General features: G+C 38.6%; 1 protein-coding gene and 1 long non-coding RNA gene across 2 annotated transcripts; both read right to left on the bottom strand.

Annotated features, from left to right (window-relative positions):
• Positions 1-570: 570 nt before the first annotated feature.
• Positions 571-15831, bottom strand: LOC149010414 (vesicle-associated protein 1-2-like; the record flags this gene model as incomplete). The annotated part of the gene is made up of 8 exons (XM_089162429.1): positions 571-919; positions 7929-8006; positions 8679-8873; positions 9509-9754; positions 9821-9936; positions 11253-11334; positions 11720-11790; positions 15810-15831. Coding segments are annotated over 8 exons (927 nt in total), but the record flags the coding sequence as incomplete, so codon positions are not given.
• Positions 15832-15834: 3 nt separating this feature from the next.
• On the bottom strand, positions 15835-16774 carry LOC149010413 (uncharacterized). The gene is made up of 3 exons (XR_016174615.1): positions 16624-16774; positions 16262-16309; positions 15835-15927 (listed from the first exon to the last, which is right to left on the bottom strand). It is a non-coding gene; the product is annotated as an uncharacterized LOC149010413 (long non-coding RNA).
• Positions 16775-19703: the final 2929 nt, after the last annotated feature.

Below are 19703 nucleotides of genomic sequence, written 5' to 3'. Positions count from 1 at the left end.
GCTTGCACTCCCCGTTGAAAAAAATTTGAATGGTAAAAATAATAGGTAGAAAAATCATTCCATTTTGTGTGAAAATTCAGTACTTCATCCCCTACGATGTTAAAAATCCTAACTCCACCCGTAATGGCACTCACACCGACCATTTGATGCTCAACGGCTGTCTTTAGATTCCTATGCACAGGACCGTCAAGTGACGACCTTTGGTTGGCAAGCTTCTATCAAATTCAAAGTCTCTACACTAAGTGTCCTAGAGTAGTTAAAAACAATATGAACATACTTTGGGTCCTAAAGACAGGTTAGTATAAAAAGAACCACAAGCCTCTAGTTTCAGCTTCACCTAGACAGACCATCATACAGTATTCTGAGTATTCTCAGCTTGCCTATCCACAATTCTCTGTTCTCGGCCTGCCAAATACAGAATGTTCTATTCTCAGTTTGCCAGTATATTTTCGCGCACACACACACATTGCTAGTATATTTTAATAGCGTGCCATAGAGTTTAGGGAGGAGAGTGTCCTAGTTATTGGAGACAACCATGTCACCATCCATTAATTCCATTCCTCAGGCGCAAACAACTTTAGAAGACATTTCTTTCATGACTATAAGGTCCCCTATTGTTATATATACAAGAACATATGCTATTGACAAATCCATTGCAAAATCAACATCATAATCAGACTAATGTCCCCTTACTCTGCTATACCATCGAACTTACAAGTGGAGGAAGTCCAAATTTCCCAGAATTTCTAACTAGCGCACAAGTCAACTATTTCTCTACTTACTTTCAGCATCCGCCCTCTCTTTAAGAGTGTAGAATGTATCCAAGTACCATGCTAACAAGTCCAACCATGCAAACGAACAGAAAGGGGAATCCCACAACAGTAGCTCTTCTGACACCATTATTCCTTCTCAAAACAACCTTACAGGAGGAAAAAGGTAAAGAGGACATCAGAAATGTAATCAGGAAGAAAATGCCACAGAATTCATTGCAGACAAAATTATACCAGAGCGACGAGACAAGATACAAGCAGCTTCATCTATGATAAATATTACTCAATGGAAGAAAAACAATTACTGAAACTTGGTCACCTGAATATGGAAAGCAGTAAGATGCTGTAAAATTCCGGGGGGAGGGGGAAAGGGGGAAGAATAGTAGAGTTAATTCACCAAGAACCAGGAGATTCACGAGTTAAGAGTTCACACTTTTTGGGAGGTTTGTGGATTCGAACTATTTAAAGTCTTTTGGATTGATCATATTGTGGCACCACTGCAATGGCACTTTGCGCACCATGCTCAAGTATCACTGTTCTACCAAAATGAGCAAAATTAAAATATATTAATATAAGAAGAGTTACACTACCACATTGCTTAAACTAAACAGGTTATTAACTCATTCTCCACATTTTTTTTTCCTTTTCCGGGTGGGGTGTGTGGGGGGAGAGGAAGGGTTGGGGTGAATAAAGAAATCATTCCCAAGAAAGAAGGAAAACAAGGGGGGCTAAATAGCAGAAAAGAAAAAAATTATAGTAACATACAAAAAGCATCACCAAACTAGTTGGGGATCTGCCAAAGGAGAAACTGTGACAAGGGATATGAATTTTAAGTCATACTATCTTCTGCCAAGGAGACAAGGGGCTGCTGACACCGATAAAGTCTCGAACTTAGGGAAGCATTTCAGAAGGGTGAAGGGAGAATAATATATCAAAGACCCCAACTAAGAATTGCTGAATTTTGGTGAGGATTCTACAAAGGCCTGAAATTGATGCAAATTGGACAGAATACTGAATAGTCTCAACTCTCAACCAAACAAATATTCACCTTGGAGAACATTGCTAGGTTGTCAGCAAAAGCATGGCGAGAGATCTTGAGTGCCTTGCATTCAGGAATGGGGGAGGTGACGTGCTGGTCAATAATGCACTGAATGCTTATGAAGAGGATTTCAAGGATCAGGGAGACAATGAATAGGAAGAGGCAAAACCTTGCTGAAAACCCACAATCCAGGCTATGTAGCCAGCGGGGCTACCATTGACAAGCACATAGAAGATGAGAGAGGCAATGCAGTCATAGACCAATTAAAACTAGAGGAAATGACCTGAGGATATCAATCTTCAAGTAGAAGGTGCATGGATTTTTTCGGTCAAAACCTCTCACTAACTTGTTGCAAGGATAACACTGTTAGAGATACTTCTACCGCAGTATAATTTGTTGTCATCAACAAAAAAGACTTCTGACCAACTGCAACCTCCTGGCTGTGGACTTGAAAAAGGGGTTGCACTCTTGAGAATGAGGCAAAGGAAGGAGTAGTTGACCCCTCTGATCTGGGATAGGATTGAAGAAGAAACTCCTATGGCCTTATAGAGCGGTCTTCCTTGATGTGTCCAGTAGGAAGAAAAGAAACCCATAATCAAGTTATTCAGGCCTAAGCCCAATGATGGCCATAATGTCCTCCTCTGAGCAGACAAAACTTGGTAAGAACCAATGAGGTGACCAGGGATTGCAGTTGTCATGCTGTCTACCCTAGCAAGGTGTCCTTGTGCACCCTTTTTTTTGGGGGAAGGTGGGGGGGGGGGGGGGAAGCAATACCAATGAGGGTGATAAGGCAACACTCGGATGCCTAGGCAGTCCTTGAAAACTATGCCAGGGATGATGTTGTTCAGAAAACCATTACGATTAGGATCAGAAGAAGCTGTGGAAGCATGCCTAAAGATCTTTGTGAAATACTCAACAGCTGCACCCCTGACAGCTGCAATGTTGTAAAGGGAGGAAGCGTCTTTAGCAATAAACATGAGAATGGACTTGGAATGATCCAAGCTTTGACTAACATTTGAGGTAGGCAGTATTGGATCTAGACCTTCGGCCTAGGAAAGGTATCCTTTTGGGAAACCAGAGTATGGATCTAGACCTTCGGCCTAGGAAAGGTATCCTTTTGGGAAACCAGAGTATGGAGATTTAAGTAGACTGACATTCCTTCCACAGTGAAGGAGTCATTGATGAGGTTAGCTTGAACGCACAATTAAATAAATGTTTGGATGAACGAAAGAATCCCTTACCAAAGAGAAAAGGCCTACAAGGCCAGAAAGGGCAGAAAGAGTAGAAGAACCTAACGTCAAATAAGCGGAGCATCGGCATGAAGAAACATAGGAATACTGCCCCAAGAGATAACAATATGCCTGTCTGTCGAGGTCTTAAAACAAGAAGAATCAGCTGGCAGTAGAAATTTAGCTTTAAACTTAAAGGAAAAGGAACCAAATCTGTTCGAGAGGCCGGAAACTGGCAGTCCATCCAACCACATAACTAATGGTAGACCCTGAGAAAGACTGTCAATCCATTTCCATTCTTTACTGAAGGGAGAATGCTTCTGCTTCTGGGCCAACACTTTGTAAGGATCTCTTCCAGACAAGCAAGGACATAGGAAAAAACGATGCTCGATATCTTCTGAAGCATTCTAACAGAGAGCACATAGGAGAAGCATTGATTTGGCGATGTTGAAGTCATGAACCCCCAAACCCCATGGTTGAAATTGAATAAATTGATTTGGTTTGTCATCAATGATGGAGAAAGTTTTCCTCTGGTATTCCAATTGCGACCCTTTTCCCTCCTTTAGTGGGATAGCATGTCACAATAATTCCCCTCTTGTTTCCATCGTACTGGCCTCCCTTATTTCTTTCCTTTCAATCTCTTCAAATTAACTGACAATTATTTGAGCTAATTTAAGTTACATTTTAAAACTTAACGTTCTACTTGTCAAATTTGAGATCTCTTTATTCCATCATTGCGCCCGTTACTCACAGGCCAATCAGAGCGATAAGATTTGATTGGACCTGCATTACACATTTGAGAGATGAGAGAGATTCCAGGCTTCATTAACAGTGGAGAAGTTTGACCAATAAAAACAATGGAGAAGAAGACGCATAGCTGGATATGAATGATGATAGGACTGCAAATCATAGATCCCTAGGGGGGGAGGGAACCAAAAAGGTACATGGGGAGATGGAAAGGCTAAAAATCAAGCTTCTTTCACAAGGATCTTGTCAAGCTTGCAGGCAATCCTGGAGACACCAATTCTATTGCGCCAAGTGAGTTTAAACCAAACCATCTCAGACTGTGCAATGCTAATATCATCAAGGCAGTTGTTGAATGCCCCAAACAGAGGAAAACATCAACAGTATCCACCCTGCTTTTTGTGCCCAAATCTAGCCCCAGGGAGAGGAATCACCAAGCTGCAAAGCAATATGACAAAGGTCACCCCAAACAGTAGCTCTCTCAGAGGCACAGCTAGAGGCATAGATAGCAAAAAAGGATAAGTCACCAGTGAACTAGAGATGGCGATACTAAGAAGAGGAGAATAGAACAGACATTTATATTTTGGAGTGGCGCTAGAGTAGCCAGAGCCAGATGTGGCCATTAGGGTGGTGGGAATAATAGAACAAAGGGACCAACTAGGGCCAATAACAGAAACAATTTGAGATACATTTGCTTCTTTGACTCTGGATTATAGAAGACAACAGAAAACAATATGCAATGGTTTGATCCAGAGGAACCTAAGCCTCTTTGGAGAAGGTACTGATAACTCAGGTATTCTAAAGCAATCCTTCATTCATTCAATTATAATGAGGGTGCAGCAAGAAAATCACAGGACTGGGGCTATGGGACAATATGGAAGTTGAAATATAAAAAGAAAGGGAAGGGGAGTGGCCCTCAGAACAGGGAAGGAATGACAGAAGGGGATAAACATATCTTGTGAGGACAGGTGGGGCAGAAGAGTCTCTAAAACTGGCACCAGAGATTGTGTGTTGGATGAGCTGTGGGCAAAGGCAGTAGATGCTAGGGGGCATTTATCATGGTAAAGGGCATCAAAAAGAGTTGAATGGACTTGAAGAGGTGGAACAATGGGATGGGGAAAGTGAGCTAAGAGGCATACGTGCAAGCAGCTAAATCTAGCCAGGAGAGGACGGACCTGATTACATAATATCTAGATAAAGAGAAAAAGGACAAATTTTCCTTCTTTCTTCTTTCTTTCCTCCCCTTCTATTTTTTTTTGGTTTTTTTTGGTTTTTTTGGTTTTTTTGGTTTTTTTTTTGTTGTTGGGGGGGGGGGGGGGATTCAAAATGACCCCTCGAAATAAGGGGAAGGATTACTGAAGAGGGAGGGCAGGACACAAGACAATGATTCTTGAATACACCCAGGAAGCACACCACGAGAAGGGAATGACAGAGCAAGGATGGAGGAACTGTAGAAGGGAGAGGGATGGAGAGTGACCAGTAGCCAGACAGTGGGAGTCATCAGATGATGGTGAAAACTCAACCACCAAAGAGGGGAGAGATTATCAACAGGAGGACCTTGCAACATTCTGATAAGAGGGACGAAAGTGGTATCAACATAGGAAACGGATCAAGGGATAACAAGACAAGAAGTAGTTGGTACCAAGGTTTGAAATTTTGGTTTCAAGGTCAGTTTTGACCAGCCTCAAAGCCCAGTCAGGGACAAAAATTTTGACCAACTCGGTAGAAACCTGGGAATTAATTTTTCCAGAACATCTCGAAGGGAAATTTTGGCCCTGTTTTGATGGGTTTTTGACCTGGGTCTTTGCATGCACCCTATTCAAAGCATAACTAACATACTGGAAGAGGTATTTTGCATAAAAAAACCAACAAAAATTCCTCGTCCATTTCAACGAATACAAAGAGTTGTAAATTGTAACAAAGGTGGTTTAATTGAAAACATAAACATCATCATAAACTACAACAATAAATTCATACATACTTGTACTAACATTCTAATATTTTAAGTATACAACAGAACCAACGGGGTTGGTCCAAGTGGTAAGCAGCTTGGTCTGCTTAAACAAGGTTCCGGAATTGAAACCTTGTGGATGCAAAAAATCCCGCTGGGAGACTCACCACAGCCAGGTGTGCGACCTGGGTCGAACACCGGATTAGTCAAAGCAAAGCCTTGGAAACCGGGGTTGGCAAACCAAAAAAAAGTATACAACAGAAAATAATTGGCATTTTTAGTCATTTTTTAAAGAAATTACAAAAATATTTAATAATTTTTGAATAATTTAAATCCAGAATTAGTTATAGAGAATAAATTCGACACCATCCTAAAGTAGACAGAGTGATGGTGCCTCACATATATTAAATCAATGTCATCTGTCATGTATAAATACTATTTTTTTTCTTTCAAAATACATTTTATAGAAATTAATTAAATATACTAGCACTCCACAAAAAAAAAATTAATACCATAAATTTATAGATCATGCTCTTAAACTAAATATACATTGATTTGAAAAGAAACAAACATTTTTGGATGAATCTCCTATCAAGAAATCAAAACTTTGGGATGAATAGACATACCTAACTGGCTAACTTCAAGGTGTGTTTAATCCTCAACAATCCAACAAAGTGGATGTTTGTTGACAAAGGACTAAAGGGGTGTAGGGATTTTAGGGAGAAATTTGAAGCAAGAAAGTTGGATCTTCGGACAAAACGTGTGAAATTGGAGGTGCGGTATTCACACGAGATCTGCGAAATAAGCAGCTCATTGAACTTGAAACTAGATAATTCAAAGAAAGAAGATGGACCGAAATGGTTGAATCAGTCGAGATTTGGCTGAAATTTCGACCAAGATGGGTTGAAACCTAGGAAGAATATTTCGCCCCCCAGGGCTAGCAAAAAATCTGAAATTTTGACTGAAGTTTCAGTGGTTTTGACCAAAATTTGGACCATGGTAGGAACAATGGTCATTACAACATCATCACCATCACCACATGGTGAACCAAAAGTAAGTTTGTCTTTTGGTGGGCTTTTCCTCCGGCCATGGTTAGTGAAGCAAAGATCATTGGAAGGTAGAGAAAGGAGGGAGAGGTGCTAGATGGAGCTGCAATGGAGACTTACGACCGGGACGTCAGCATTTACGGCCAGCAATTACTCGACCGGGTCATCAGTGCCCAACACCAGCAATTGCTCAACAGCGGGAGTAGTAGAATTGAAAGTGCAAGTCTTTGAATCATAGCTGAGGACCTTGCAGACAACGCATTGAGGAGTGAGCCACTCAAAAGTGAATTTCTTGATTAAAAGAGTGTCCATCATCATCAGCCATGCTGATGGTGGATGGAGATTTTTCTTCTGAAGAAATTTAATGGATATTGACAAGGCGAGCCTGTACATGTTCTACGTGTGACCATCTGAATACATGCATCACCCACCCGATAATGCTAAGCCGATCTTCACACCAGATATAAAGAGGCAGCGTAGGGAGGATGATTCATATGTAGTAGTCAAAAGATCAGGGCAATGAAGTTGCAGATTGCATCTCATTTGCACAGGAAGATTAGTTTTCTACCCACTTGTTTCTAGAGAACCATGGCTTTCCATCAAGACAACTTGAAAATAAGAAAACAGAGGTTTTCTGTCAATGAACTGCCTAATCAATAAGTTTTCCTTTCTGATGCTTCTACTTCCAATAATGTGTAGGTCAAGAGGCGACCTTGGAGATCTCTATAGATGGGGAGACAGTGTGGATGGGATGGCCCTCTGCCAGGCGGTGAAGCATGGCTGAAAAGAGAGCTCCAGGCCATCTCTCCAAAGGGGTAGAAAGACCAGGGTAAAGTGGGAGGGAAGGAACGTTGCCAATGAGGTGTCCAAATCATTGTTACACTCACTTGGGCCCCCCCCCCCCCAAAAAAAAAAAAATGCTTGGTGGGATCACAAAATTCTAATATAGACAACAGATATATCTAGTTGCCATATGAGGGGCCTTGCACCCAATCATCAAGTTTATAATTCATGCTTCACATAATTGGTTCTAATTGGTGGGAACTTAGAGATACTTGGAAGGATTTTAGGGTTTAAACCTTAAGTCACAAGCACACAGAAACAGAGAATCTGACAAGGGTACAAAGGGACAATTAAAAAGTTACTCACAAGTTCTTGCTGGAATGTTTCCTTTTCTTGAACAATTCCATTCATCTCTTCTCTTAGCTTTACAACGGCAGTATCAGCCTGCAAAACAATGCCAACACCTTCATCAATATTTTCTTTTTGGATGAATAAATAAATCATTACCAAAGAGGATAAAAGTATAATAGCACAAAGCGCAAAGCCCGAGCAAAGAGAGCCACGGGGCTCAACAAATGAGCAGCCAACTAAACAACAAATTTAGCAACCACCTAAGAGTGCAGTGGTGAGCAAACAAGTCATACAAAGCACCTTCATCAATATTAAAGTGCCACAGCTCTAGTGAAGCGATTTACTACTGCAAATAAAGAGTAACACTAGAGACAATGGTGCACAAATACAATGGTGCACAAATACATAATCCAGCTACAAAGATAATGAGGAAAAATTGGTAATCTTTTCTTGGATGGATAGGCCAACACTTTGAAGGAAATTAACTCCATCAAAATCATTGGCCTTTTAGATACATAGAGAGAGAGAGAGAGAGAGAGTCTTAGAGCTCTATATGCTGTCGAGTGGATGCTCTATAGTACCTTGAATTCACTATACTTCTTGAATTCTAGTTAAAAATGGTCCAGAACTAGCTCATGACATGATTTAAGGTGATAAAAACTAAACGGACATATACTGCATCCAGCAACAAGGATGTTGCAGAGTGGGAAGTCTGAATTCAGATTCTTTGAAACATGGAAGCAGAAATTGTGAAGGCATACTGACCTCACATAGCTTCAGTTTCCATTCATTGAGCATTGACTCAAGTTCCTTAGTCGCCTTAGCCAGCTTTTGCTCCTCAATTTGCTTCGCTAGTTTCAAGTCCTCTATTTCCTTTGTTAATTTCAACTCCTCCACACTGTCAGTTTGCCTCAACTCGTCATCCTTACCAGGTTTCAATTCCTCCAAAGCATAATGCACCTGGAAAGGGGGGGGGGGTTATCGGATGAGGGGCAATCTTCTGATTTCTTCTAAAATGCCAGCTGAAGAAGTTCTAAGTATAACTTGCACGCTAAACAGGAAGTCTCACAAAAGGTATACCAATGCTTGATTCCTATGTTGATTTCCACAAACCAAATTTCCCAACCACAAGCAAAACCTAGGTAATTGATACAGTGTTCTCTACAGGACATATCAAACAAGGGAAAAAAAAAAGTGGCATAGAATAATTTGCATGCTCAAGTTTTTGTTGAAACAGGAGGCTGCACAAGGGTACAACGATGCTTGGTTCCCTGGTTGAGTTGGAACCCAAGTTTCGAACCGCAAATGAAACCTAGGCAATTAATAAAATATATAGCAATGAGTAATTTCAAAGAACCATAAATGAACAATGTCCTTAATTGTTTTTCACCAAAAAAAAAAAAGAAAAAAAAGAAGGCAAAACTGCAGCAGGAAGGAAAAAGGAACTTGGAACTCAAAGTCCTCTCTCTCTCTCTCTTTCCCCCCCCCCCCCTTCTCCAAAAGGAACTTGGAAGTCAAAGATGCATAGAAATAAAAAATAAAAAATAAAACATTATCCCAGATTCAAACAGCAATAATGGAATAGTTTCACTTACCATATGTGATGGAGGATAGTTCTTAGCTCCATTGATTATTTGGTCTCTTGGAATTGTAGCTTCAATTGCAGGATCGAGTTTCAAGGCTCCATTCATTGGCAGCAGTACTGGTGAATGGGGTGGGTCAACAGGAAACACTTTCAATTTATTCTCTTCAATATGTGTGAAACCATCCTTGAGAGGTGGGCTTACAAGAACCACGTTCAACTTATTCTCTTCAATATGGTTGCAGCCATTCTTGATAAACTGTCAAAGGAAACAATTAGAAACACAGATAATCATTTAAAGCCAAACACAATGATTAAAACTTACCATGCTAGGTGTAACATCATCCTCGGTTGTCCCAAATGGAACTTCTGTGCTCTGGATTAGGAATTTGTCTTTACACTGCATATCAGGTGGAGCTTCCCGTTGAGCTTGCATGAGAACTATTTTGACACCACATGCAAAGGTGCAAGAAATCCATTTTAAGTGACCAGATTTGTAGCCAGCAACATAATATAAAATAGAAGAAAAATACATGATAAATACTACTTTACACAAAATGGAATTCATGATGTAGAAATGGAAACTTAGAAAGTCATTCTGTGATCCATAAGCATCTATCTCACTGCAGGCATTGATAACCACACTGTATTAGTTCCAAAGGCCAACTTAGATGCTGACCACTTGTGATGCAGTCTGACAATCAACATATATGAACGAGAGCGGAGGCAGAAGGGCAGGTATTTACATAAAAGAAATAAACAAGAAAAAGCAGGAAGGTAAGAGCAAGTAAGACTAGGTTATACCAAAACAACAGAGGTTAGAAAGCTCTTCCAGGAGGAAGAGGACCAAACGGAACCCGTCCATAATTGACATAAACGCTAGATCTGGGAAAGTGAGATGAAGAGAAGGAAGATAATAGACACTGGCCGATCTGGGATTGTGAAAGAGACAGGTAGGGAGAAGAGCTCACAACTCAACAATAGACTTTCACAGATAGAGTCAGTTTAATGGTGTTATCTGATAGGGTTTACAAAACTAGATAAAAAACTGAAATGCATTCAAGTAAACACCAATCACTTATCCTGATATAGTTCTAGAGAATTAAACATCCAGTATTAACCTAATGACATAAATATAAATACTTACTAGATTAGCATAGATGAGACTATTCTCGGTAATCTACTAGGGTGGAACTATTTAACAGCAAGGCCAGAGTAGTACCACATATAATGGAAAACTAAATTAGAATAGTACATTTGTCTATCTTGGTCCTAAAATTTAGGCTTTATAACTCAGCCCGTTACAAAAAATACAACTTGAAACCAATAATCATAAATTAGTATCATCAAAATAGGCCCTAATGTTGCATTGCAACTGCAAAGTTTGCGCATGATGAGTGATAAACAACCATACGCAAAGATAGACAACTAAATAAAAATAACATCTAACTATTGGCAGAATCTGACATAAGGCAGTTTCACGTGACATAGTTTAGAAAAGAAATGAAACAAATGATGCTAGAAAAAATATATGGAAAATAAATGAGGATTGTTTCCAATCTGCTGCACTATAATTTCTTTCCAGATCATCATACAGACACTACATCAATCTTTGAGATTAACAGTTGTCCTCGTCACATATTGAACAGACAAAAGCTGGAACAGAGAATTAGCTCAAGGCAAAAGAGGTGATTAACTTTTATGAAATAGGTCCCTAAGGAGAATTCTGGGCTCATATGTAAAGTGAAACAATATACCTGTAAAATTACAAGTTGAACCTGGCAAGACAACGCCAACATTGGGTTGCACACAGTATTTCTTTGGGGCTGTAGTTTTAACCTGCAAATATGATGCTTGTGATATATTAGTTCCTATCGACCCTAACTAGAGCAAAGATTTATGGCTTCCACCAAATTGAAAAAGCTGTATTCAGGCAGCAACAAAAATCTAAAAATCAAGTAGTATACATTGTCCAATACCTACAATTTGCATTTTCCAAAAGTTGACTCTTCTAAAGTCCGTACAACCAGGAAAAGAAAAGGGGGGGGGGGGAAAGGAATGAAAAAATCAGAAAAGTTCTGGGTTGGAGGGGAGGGGGGGGGGATATGTTAGTTGCATAACTTTAAGAATGCATTTTTGAAAAAAGGAAATGCAGCACTGCAGGGCACAGACTTGCTATAGAAAACAAGGAAATTTTGCAACTAAAGCAAGAATTTGTTCACACCTTAAAAGCAATATACTGATCAGAGTCGTTGACAAGTTGGACTGAGCATGAACTTCGCCTCTTTGGCACAACTAGCAAAATTGAAGTGTTTAATATGTCAGAACCATCACTTTGATATATAAGATAGTCAAATACGTAAAGCACAACATTGCAAAAGATAAATTACTTTCCTGCATTTACAACATTGTCATGTTCACAGTTCATACCAACTAAATGGGGTAGCTACATTGATCCAAATAAAACAAAGGAAAACAGACATCTAAATAAAAAAGGCAATGAGAAGTTGAGAAATGAAAAGTAGAAAATGGCAAAATGAAAGATGGAGGGCACTAAGAGGAAAAAGCACAGCCCAGCAAATGAGGAAGATATCTGCTAAAGGAGGTCTGCTACATGGATCCTTGCCCTCCGATAGGCTCTATGCAAGGTCATCCTTGGTACAAGACCTGGATTATGCATGTCCATCCTCACAACTTCTCTTACAGTCATTTTAGTCCTGCCCCTAATCTTTTTATCTCCTTCAACTGGGATCATATTACTCCTCCTTACCAGGGTGTCCCTGGGCCTCCATTTGAACATGACCATGCCTCTCATAGTCATTTTAGTCCTGCCCCTAATCTTTTATCTTCTTCAACTGGGATCATATTACTCCTCCTTAGCAGGGTGTCCCTATGCCTTCACTTGAACATGTCCACGCCTCTCATAGCTTGTCATTGATTGAACTCACTCCTAAGTCTGCTCTAATATGCTATTCCTTCATCCTTCTCAGTCTCCCCATATCCATCTTCACATCCTCATCCGAGCTACACATGATTTCTCAATATGACACTTCTTAATTGCTCAATATTCTACCCCAAACATCAAAGCCAGCCATAAAACAGTCCTACAGAACTTCCATTTAAGTTTTAAAGGAATATGCTTGTCATATAGCAACCTAGACATACCTCCCCACACACACCCCTGTACATCTACAAAGTTAATCCATGAAATCAATGAAAATAAGTGGAGTGTGTGATCACCCTAAGCTTGTACAACCTATCCTTGGAATTCCACCCTAGCCCAAGCCATTGAGTTCCATACTCGGTGGATTTTTAAGAGCTTTGCAAGTGTTGTTTAAGGGCAAAGAAGGAAGAAACCAGGACAATTGGCAAAAAACTCTCTATACTCTCTGTACCTGAGTCACACAAGGGAAACCTCCTTCCTCTTCAACCAGGTAGGAGCTTCGTTTTATTTTTATTTGAATTTTTTGTTGTTTATTTTCCATCATCTCATACTGTTTTCATCACTAAAGAGTGTGATCTCATCACTAGAGAGGGTGATCACACACTCCATCACTTATTTTCATTGATTTCATTATGTATTATGCCTTGCATTCGTATATTACTTTCATGCATCATGCCATACATATTCCCAATCCCTTTAGCTTAAGGCTCCCCTCAACTTTCACATAACAATCTCATCATTCTCATATTATTTTATTATTATTATTATTATTATTATTATTATTATTTTTTTTTTTGGGGGGGGGGGGGGGGGGGTTCCATAATCATACCCTTCAGGACATGCTTAACAATCCACACACTATTCTCCATGATTTCATATATTCATCATGCATTTAGGTCTATATATATCTTTACATATTTTCACATGTTTTCCTATGATTTTATGCTTTCTCCATGTATTTTATCATGAATTTTGCTATGACCAGCATCCACTTGATGATATGCATTCTTATGATGCATACCCTGCTCATTTTTCACTTGCTAGTTTTCATGTATCATGTATCCATATACTTGTATGGGTTTCCATAAAATTTTCTTTATTTTTCAATTATACTAACCCTTGTTTAGTAGAAAAGCCTCCAGGTATGTGTAATCTTAACTTCCTTTTGTTTCTACTTTCAGTTTATTATTCTATGTATTTTATGCTTCTCCTTCAAAAGCATGTCTACCGTTGTCTAGCCAAATAATAGGAAGACTGGCTCAACCGGACAGATTGGGTTCCCTAATACCTCCCCAGGCAATAAATGCCCCATGCCAACCTGCAAGGTCTAATTTGTCAAAAAGGGCATCCCATGAGAGCCATGAAGTGCATTACATGCACTATTTTGAGCCCTCAACCCTACTCTAGGTGGTGATTTCTTACACCATTCCACATGACAATTAAACCTTCTTCGCCATACACAGATATTGATCATCCTCCCTCTATTCCCTCTTCAGACTCAAACTCAGTTCCCTAATGCTCAAGTCAAAGCCTAGCTGCCAGTTTCCACCCAAGTAAAGTTGATCTAGAGAAGCAGAAGCTCATTGCAAGTCCATTTCACTACAGATTTTTGTTTCAGAAAAATGCTGTCACATTTTAAATACATTTAATCAACAAAGTCAATGGAGCTTTACTGACATTCATTGTAAAGTAGTTTGGGAGGTTAATTGTGATTTGAACCAACTAGGATACAGAAACACAAAAATCAACAATCCCCCACCCCCAATCATTGCCCTCTCCCCCCGGCTGCTCAAAAAGAAGGGGGGGGGGATAATATGAATCAAGAGTTAACAAAATTCACTATTGATTAGTAATACGACATTATTCATCCATTCACTTATAGAATCTCCCTAAGAAAACATAAAATTGAGGCAATGATTAGTGCTAGAGAAGAGCTAAGAGAATGACAACTTCAAGACTTTGAGGATGAATGTCAAAAAAGACTACAACAAAATGGAGACAAGGACTATTGTCAGTTTTTTCTTTTTTTTGGTGGGAAATTTTCAGTGCCACCCCCTGAGTGATGCAATTTATCAATTAGACCCCCTATAAGATAAAAATATATCAGAGACACCCCTTGCCGATAGAAAATCACAGTTATGTGTTCATGTAAGCAAGTTAAATATTTCAGAAGGACAAGAATAACCTTAAACAAAAACCCATGCTCAATTCGTTTTTGTCTCCATTGACTGTTTGTAACTACTTCTCCCAACCATAAATCCTCACACATCATGAATATTGTTTTAAACTCAATATGTGGGGGGTAATATTGGAAATAGATAAGTAAAAACTAACTGAGACTAACGGTGTTAGTAATAGGGGGTTTGTCTAATAAATTGAATAACTCAGGGGTAGCATTAATATTAAGGGGTAACTAAGGGGGTGGACCTGAAAATTTCCCTTTTTTTTTTTTCGATGAACAAAAGAGAAATTTTTGTAATTTACTACAGTAACTTTGACCTCATGTCATACAACTCCAATACTGAAATTCAATGTACAGATTGGAGACCGATCCATCGGAATGATTGTTTATTAATGGCAGAATTTACCTTGTCAAAAGAAAGAAGAAAGAAGAAAGAAGAAAGAAGTTATACTAGGAGGAAAAAAAATTATGATCCAAATTATTTAACACCTTAAGGGATGTCAATAAGAACAAGCTCCCCTCCTACACACACACATATCCTGGGAAAAGAACTCTGTCCAGGCAAGTGGCCTACACCAGCACTCCCATCAGTCAATCTCCCTCCTCTCTATATGAAAAGAAACCTCCGTCCACATGGTTGAATTAGGAGCCATAGACTGATAGACACATGGAAGTACTGGCATAGGCCAAACTCCCAGGCAGAAAACTACTTCCTGTATTTCCCTCAGGATTGCAGTGTAATTTCATTTCTTGAAGAAACAAAATCTATTATTCATAAAACAAAAGGAAACTTAAATGAGAAGCTTAATCATCTAAACTCCTCCAAAAACCTTGTTCCAGAATAATGCCAGTAACAACACTCCATGTGATTAGTAAAACTGCCCTCATAAGATATCTTTCCCATTGATGATTTTGTACTTCCTAGCTAACCTTTCTACAATAAACTGTTTAACATCCAGTTTCTTTAGCATAACATCAAAACAGCAGCAATCAAATTAGAGAAATAATATGGGGCATTAACGGCCTCTCTCTAGTATCAACTACGCTAATCTACTTTGTCTATGAAAGGTTGAGCTTGTACATATGCATCTTCATATCCTATGCTTTTAACGAAGGAGAATAGTAACCCATACTAAGTTAAGAAACACTGAATTAGTTACTGGAAAAGATCTGGTATTGAAATCTTACACGTGAATTTAAGCTCGCGGGGGTTCAATATCCAGAAGCCCGTTCATGATTTTTATTCACAGGGAGCCTAGTTCGTTTTTTTTCTAAGCTGCTATCGAACTCCAATCTTTTCTTTGACCTACAAGAACAAGATGGACAACAGAAACAAAACTTCTACATTTAGAAATCCAACATTAACCGGCTCTTACTGACGTGATAACGCCGTTCGTATTTAATGAATCCAATAAAAAAGCAGAAGAGACTGGACAGAGTGTCTCTGAATCAGAGCACAATTCTGTTAATCGTCTTTCTTCTAATAATATGCTGCAACAACCTGATCGTGCAAGAAGAATGCCTTGTGGCTCCATACTCATTTTAAAACTTACTCAAACTCTGCAAACTAAATGATGCAATTCGAAAACAGAAGTTCCTCAAAACCAGCAGACAGAGTGTTCGTGGAAGAACGAACTTACAACACAATCACTTCGCAAATCGTCTTCCTTCTGATTTTCAGCAATAACCTGTAGAGAAGATAAGAATGAAACCTTCAAACGTCACCCATACTTATCCGGAAACTCTGAAATCAGTAAGAAACCCAAATTCCGAAAGCCTTTACAGCCGAATCGTTCAACTGCCAAATCCAAAAACTATATCCAGAAGAAAGAAAAAAAATCACACAAAGAGAGGAAGAAGTAAAAGCTTGGAAAATAAACAAAAGCAAAGAAATCTAGGTTGGGAAGAAAGGTGGAAAATAACTGTAGCGACGAATTTAAGGAAGATGAGTTAACAGAAATAAATGGCGCGAAACTGTCGTTTGTTTTGATAGGAAACTTACGAAACGGAAACTATCCTTCAAAGCGTCAGTAAATGGAGAAGACTTGCAGTAAGCGACACCAGAGAGAGAGAGAAAGAGAGAGAGATGCGTTCGTTGAGCGTTTGTTGAACTGAAAAGCTCTGCAACAGTGAAAGCTGAGTCTTGAGAGGTTTGGAACCAAGTCAGGTAGTTGTGCTGCGGAAGGGGACGGTTGTACCGATCATGGACGGCTCCAAGAATTAAGCCGGCTGGCTCGGCTGAATGAGCCGAACGATGAAAATGACGGATCCTATTTACAAGGATTTCTGCTTTGCACGTTCTCGTTTAAGAACCGTTGGATTTCGTTTCCTGACATCCAATAAAGAAGTGATTCCAATCTGACAGTTGAGATATACCCTGATGCCCGTTAACTTTACTTGCGAATCACTAATTATAACGTCACTTTTTTCTTTCTTAAAAGCCATTTCTTCTTTTTTTAATTTCATTTCTGGGAAGACAACGTTGACGAAAATTTAATTATTTAAAAAAGAAAAAGAACAAATTTTATATATACTCTGATCTGAAAGCCGTTGTGGGTTCCACGTCTTGTGGGTCCCACACACCGACACATGGCCTTTCGGGGTTTTGGCAGTCGTGGGGGTGTAGATTCCGATTTATCCTTCATGTCGGCAACGTATCACCTATATTATAGCTCTTCATAAGTGTAAGCCAACGGCCAATGAAAATCCATATAAAGGTATCAATAATTGTTGATTCTAGGTTTAAAAAAATTGATGATTGATACTACAGTCAAATTATCATTTCAAATACATACTTCAAAGGACTTTAACAATTAACCAAAAAAAAAAAAGTATAAAAAAGGAAACTTTCCCCACATTTTTAGGGAATCAAGTTAGAACTTAGAAGTAGATAATCCTTTTTAGGTATGAAATTATACACACTGAACAGTCCTATCGAAAAGGTAAAAGATCAAATCGATCAACCATCTGTTCTTTTTCAAAAATTTACCTTCTTTCTGTTGGATTATCAGTTCGGGTAAATTAAATACTATATTTATATATTTTTTTTAGGAATGATAAAAGTATGAGAAACTTTTGGAATATAATTTGGAAGGAAAATAAAATTTTCTTAATATGAGAAAAGAAACTTATGGAAGTTTGGGTGTAAACAACACAACCCAAATAACCGTATCAATTTGGTATTGAATAAATTCAATTTATGCCATGTTTTTCTCAGGGGTAAGCTACGTCATGCCATTATCATAGTGAATATAGCAATTTGTTAAAACAAACACGTGACGGGGTATTGTAAGTGGCAGAGTGGCCTTGCTGCCACGATCCACGCGGGGATCCACCGCGGGACTCTCTCCACATACTCCAAACGGGCTGGATCCACCGGGTGGGGACCATCTTCTGGTCTTCGGCCCCCCGCCACTCTTTCCACATATCTCTACAAACGGGTCATTTGGATCGCACACCAAATATGTCGGTGCGAATCCATCTTTCAAATAGAGTACAAAAATTTCGGGTCAAAACATAACAAATCTTCACTTTGACCTGAATTTTCCATCAAAGGTGCCTTTTTTTTTGGAAAAAACTTGTTCAAATATATCATATCATTATTTTACTATATTTATTTGGTACAAAACTATTTTAATTTTTGGTATGATATTGATGTGGTATGGTCCATTTGATATCATTTTACTAATACTTGTATTATTTATTAAATGGTACAACTATGTCATATCATACTATATCATATTTATTCAGTATAAATTGATTTCGATAAATAATTATAGTATGAATTGACACCCTTATCTCCTAAGGATGTTGATTCTTATTCTATTGCAGATCCATACAATCAGGTGTTGATCATTGGCTAATGTATAAAATCAAGAAAATGCCTATACTTATAACATGAGAAAGTCGAGTATCAATTATTATACCATGAATATAAGAATGTTCTTTCACATGCCATAAAACAATTAACGAAAATCAATATTAGTATGAATTAAAAAATTATTTATTGTATTTTTAAATAAGTTTTTTAGGGCCTGTTTGGTTACCTGAGTTAGAAATTACAAATATTTAGAGATTTCAAATCTATAGAGTCATAATTTATAAAATTGACTGTTTGGTTCATTGAATATGTAGAAGTAAATCTATTCGATTCTTCTGTAATTTTTGTGAATACACAAATATTTAGTGTTTTTATAGTAAGGACCCACACGCATAAATTTACAGATTCATGTTTTTAGTTGAAGAAGAGTTCTTGGTCGGCAGAGCAACGACAAGATATCATGGGATTTTTCATCACGAAAATGAAATAAATCTTCAAGTGAAGATTTCCTTTTCTATCCTTCTCGTTTCTCTGACTTGTTGACCAAAGATGTGGCATGGACCATACTATGGGGTAACGTGAAGACTTTTATCATTTAGCAATCAAAATCATCTTCAAAATAGCAATAAAAATAATAATAATGATGATGAAAGACTTTGCTTACATTTGAAAGGTTAATTTTTAGTCTAATGAGAGTAGCCAGCATATAGAAGCAAGTATGATTGTAAATATGGAAAACCTCGTTACTCCATTTTAGCTGATGAGGGGAGACAGGTTACCAAAGAAAAGACTACCGAAGAAGACAAGATAAGTGGTGGTTATGCATCAACCGGGGTCATTTTCCATTTTTTAGGACCATAGGAATTCGATTTTAATGTTGCGCAATTAACGTGCAGTGAATTAATGTGCAGCACTGTGCTGGGAATCGAAATTTCAATCTAGACCGTCTGCCTCGCAAAAGTGTGAAAAACTGATTTTTCGGAATAGATTGGTCGAGATCGAAATCTCGGTTGAGATTTATTCTCGACTATTCGCGGCAGGTGTTGCGCATGAACTGTACAGCAGCCAAGCAATTTCCAGACCATAGTGGCTGTTTGCCTTCTCCAATATATATGTTGAGATGCCGTGATGGAAATATAATATCATTGGCAATGGTATAAAACAAATAAAACAAAATAGTAAGTACCAAGTATTAAGAACTAATTTGTTTCAAATGGGATGAACAGGTGGTTGACAACATATGACCCATTTGATAAGCCACC

The sequence above is a fragment of the Hakea prostrata genome, chromosome 7, assembly GCF_041222555.1.
Source record: "Hakea prostrata isolate BN-2017 chromosome 7, UWA_Hpros_2, whole genome shotgun sequence".
NCBI lineage: Eukaryota > Viridiplantae > Streptophyta > Magnoliopsida > Proteales > Proteaceae > Hakea > Hakea prostrata.
This window is presented reverse-complemented; position numbering and strand designations above follow the sequence as displayed.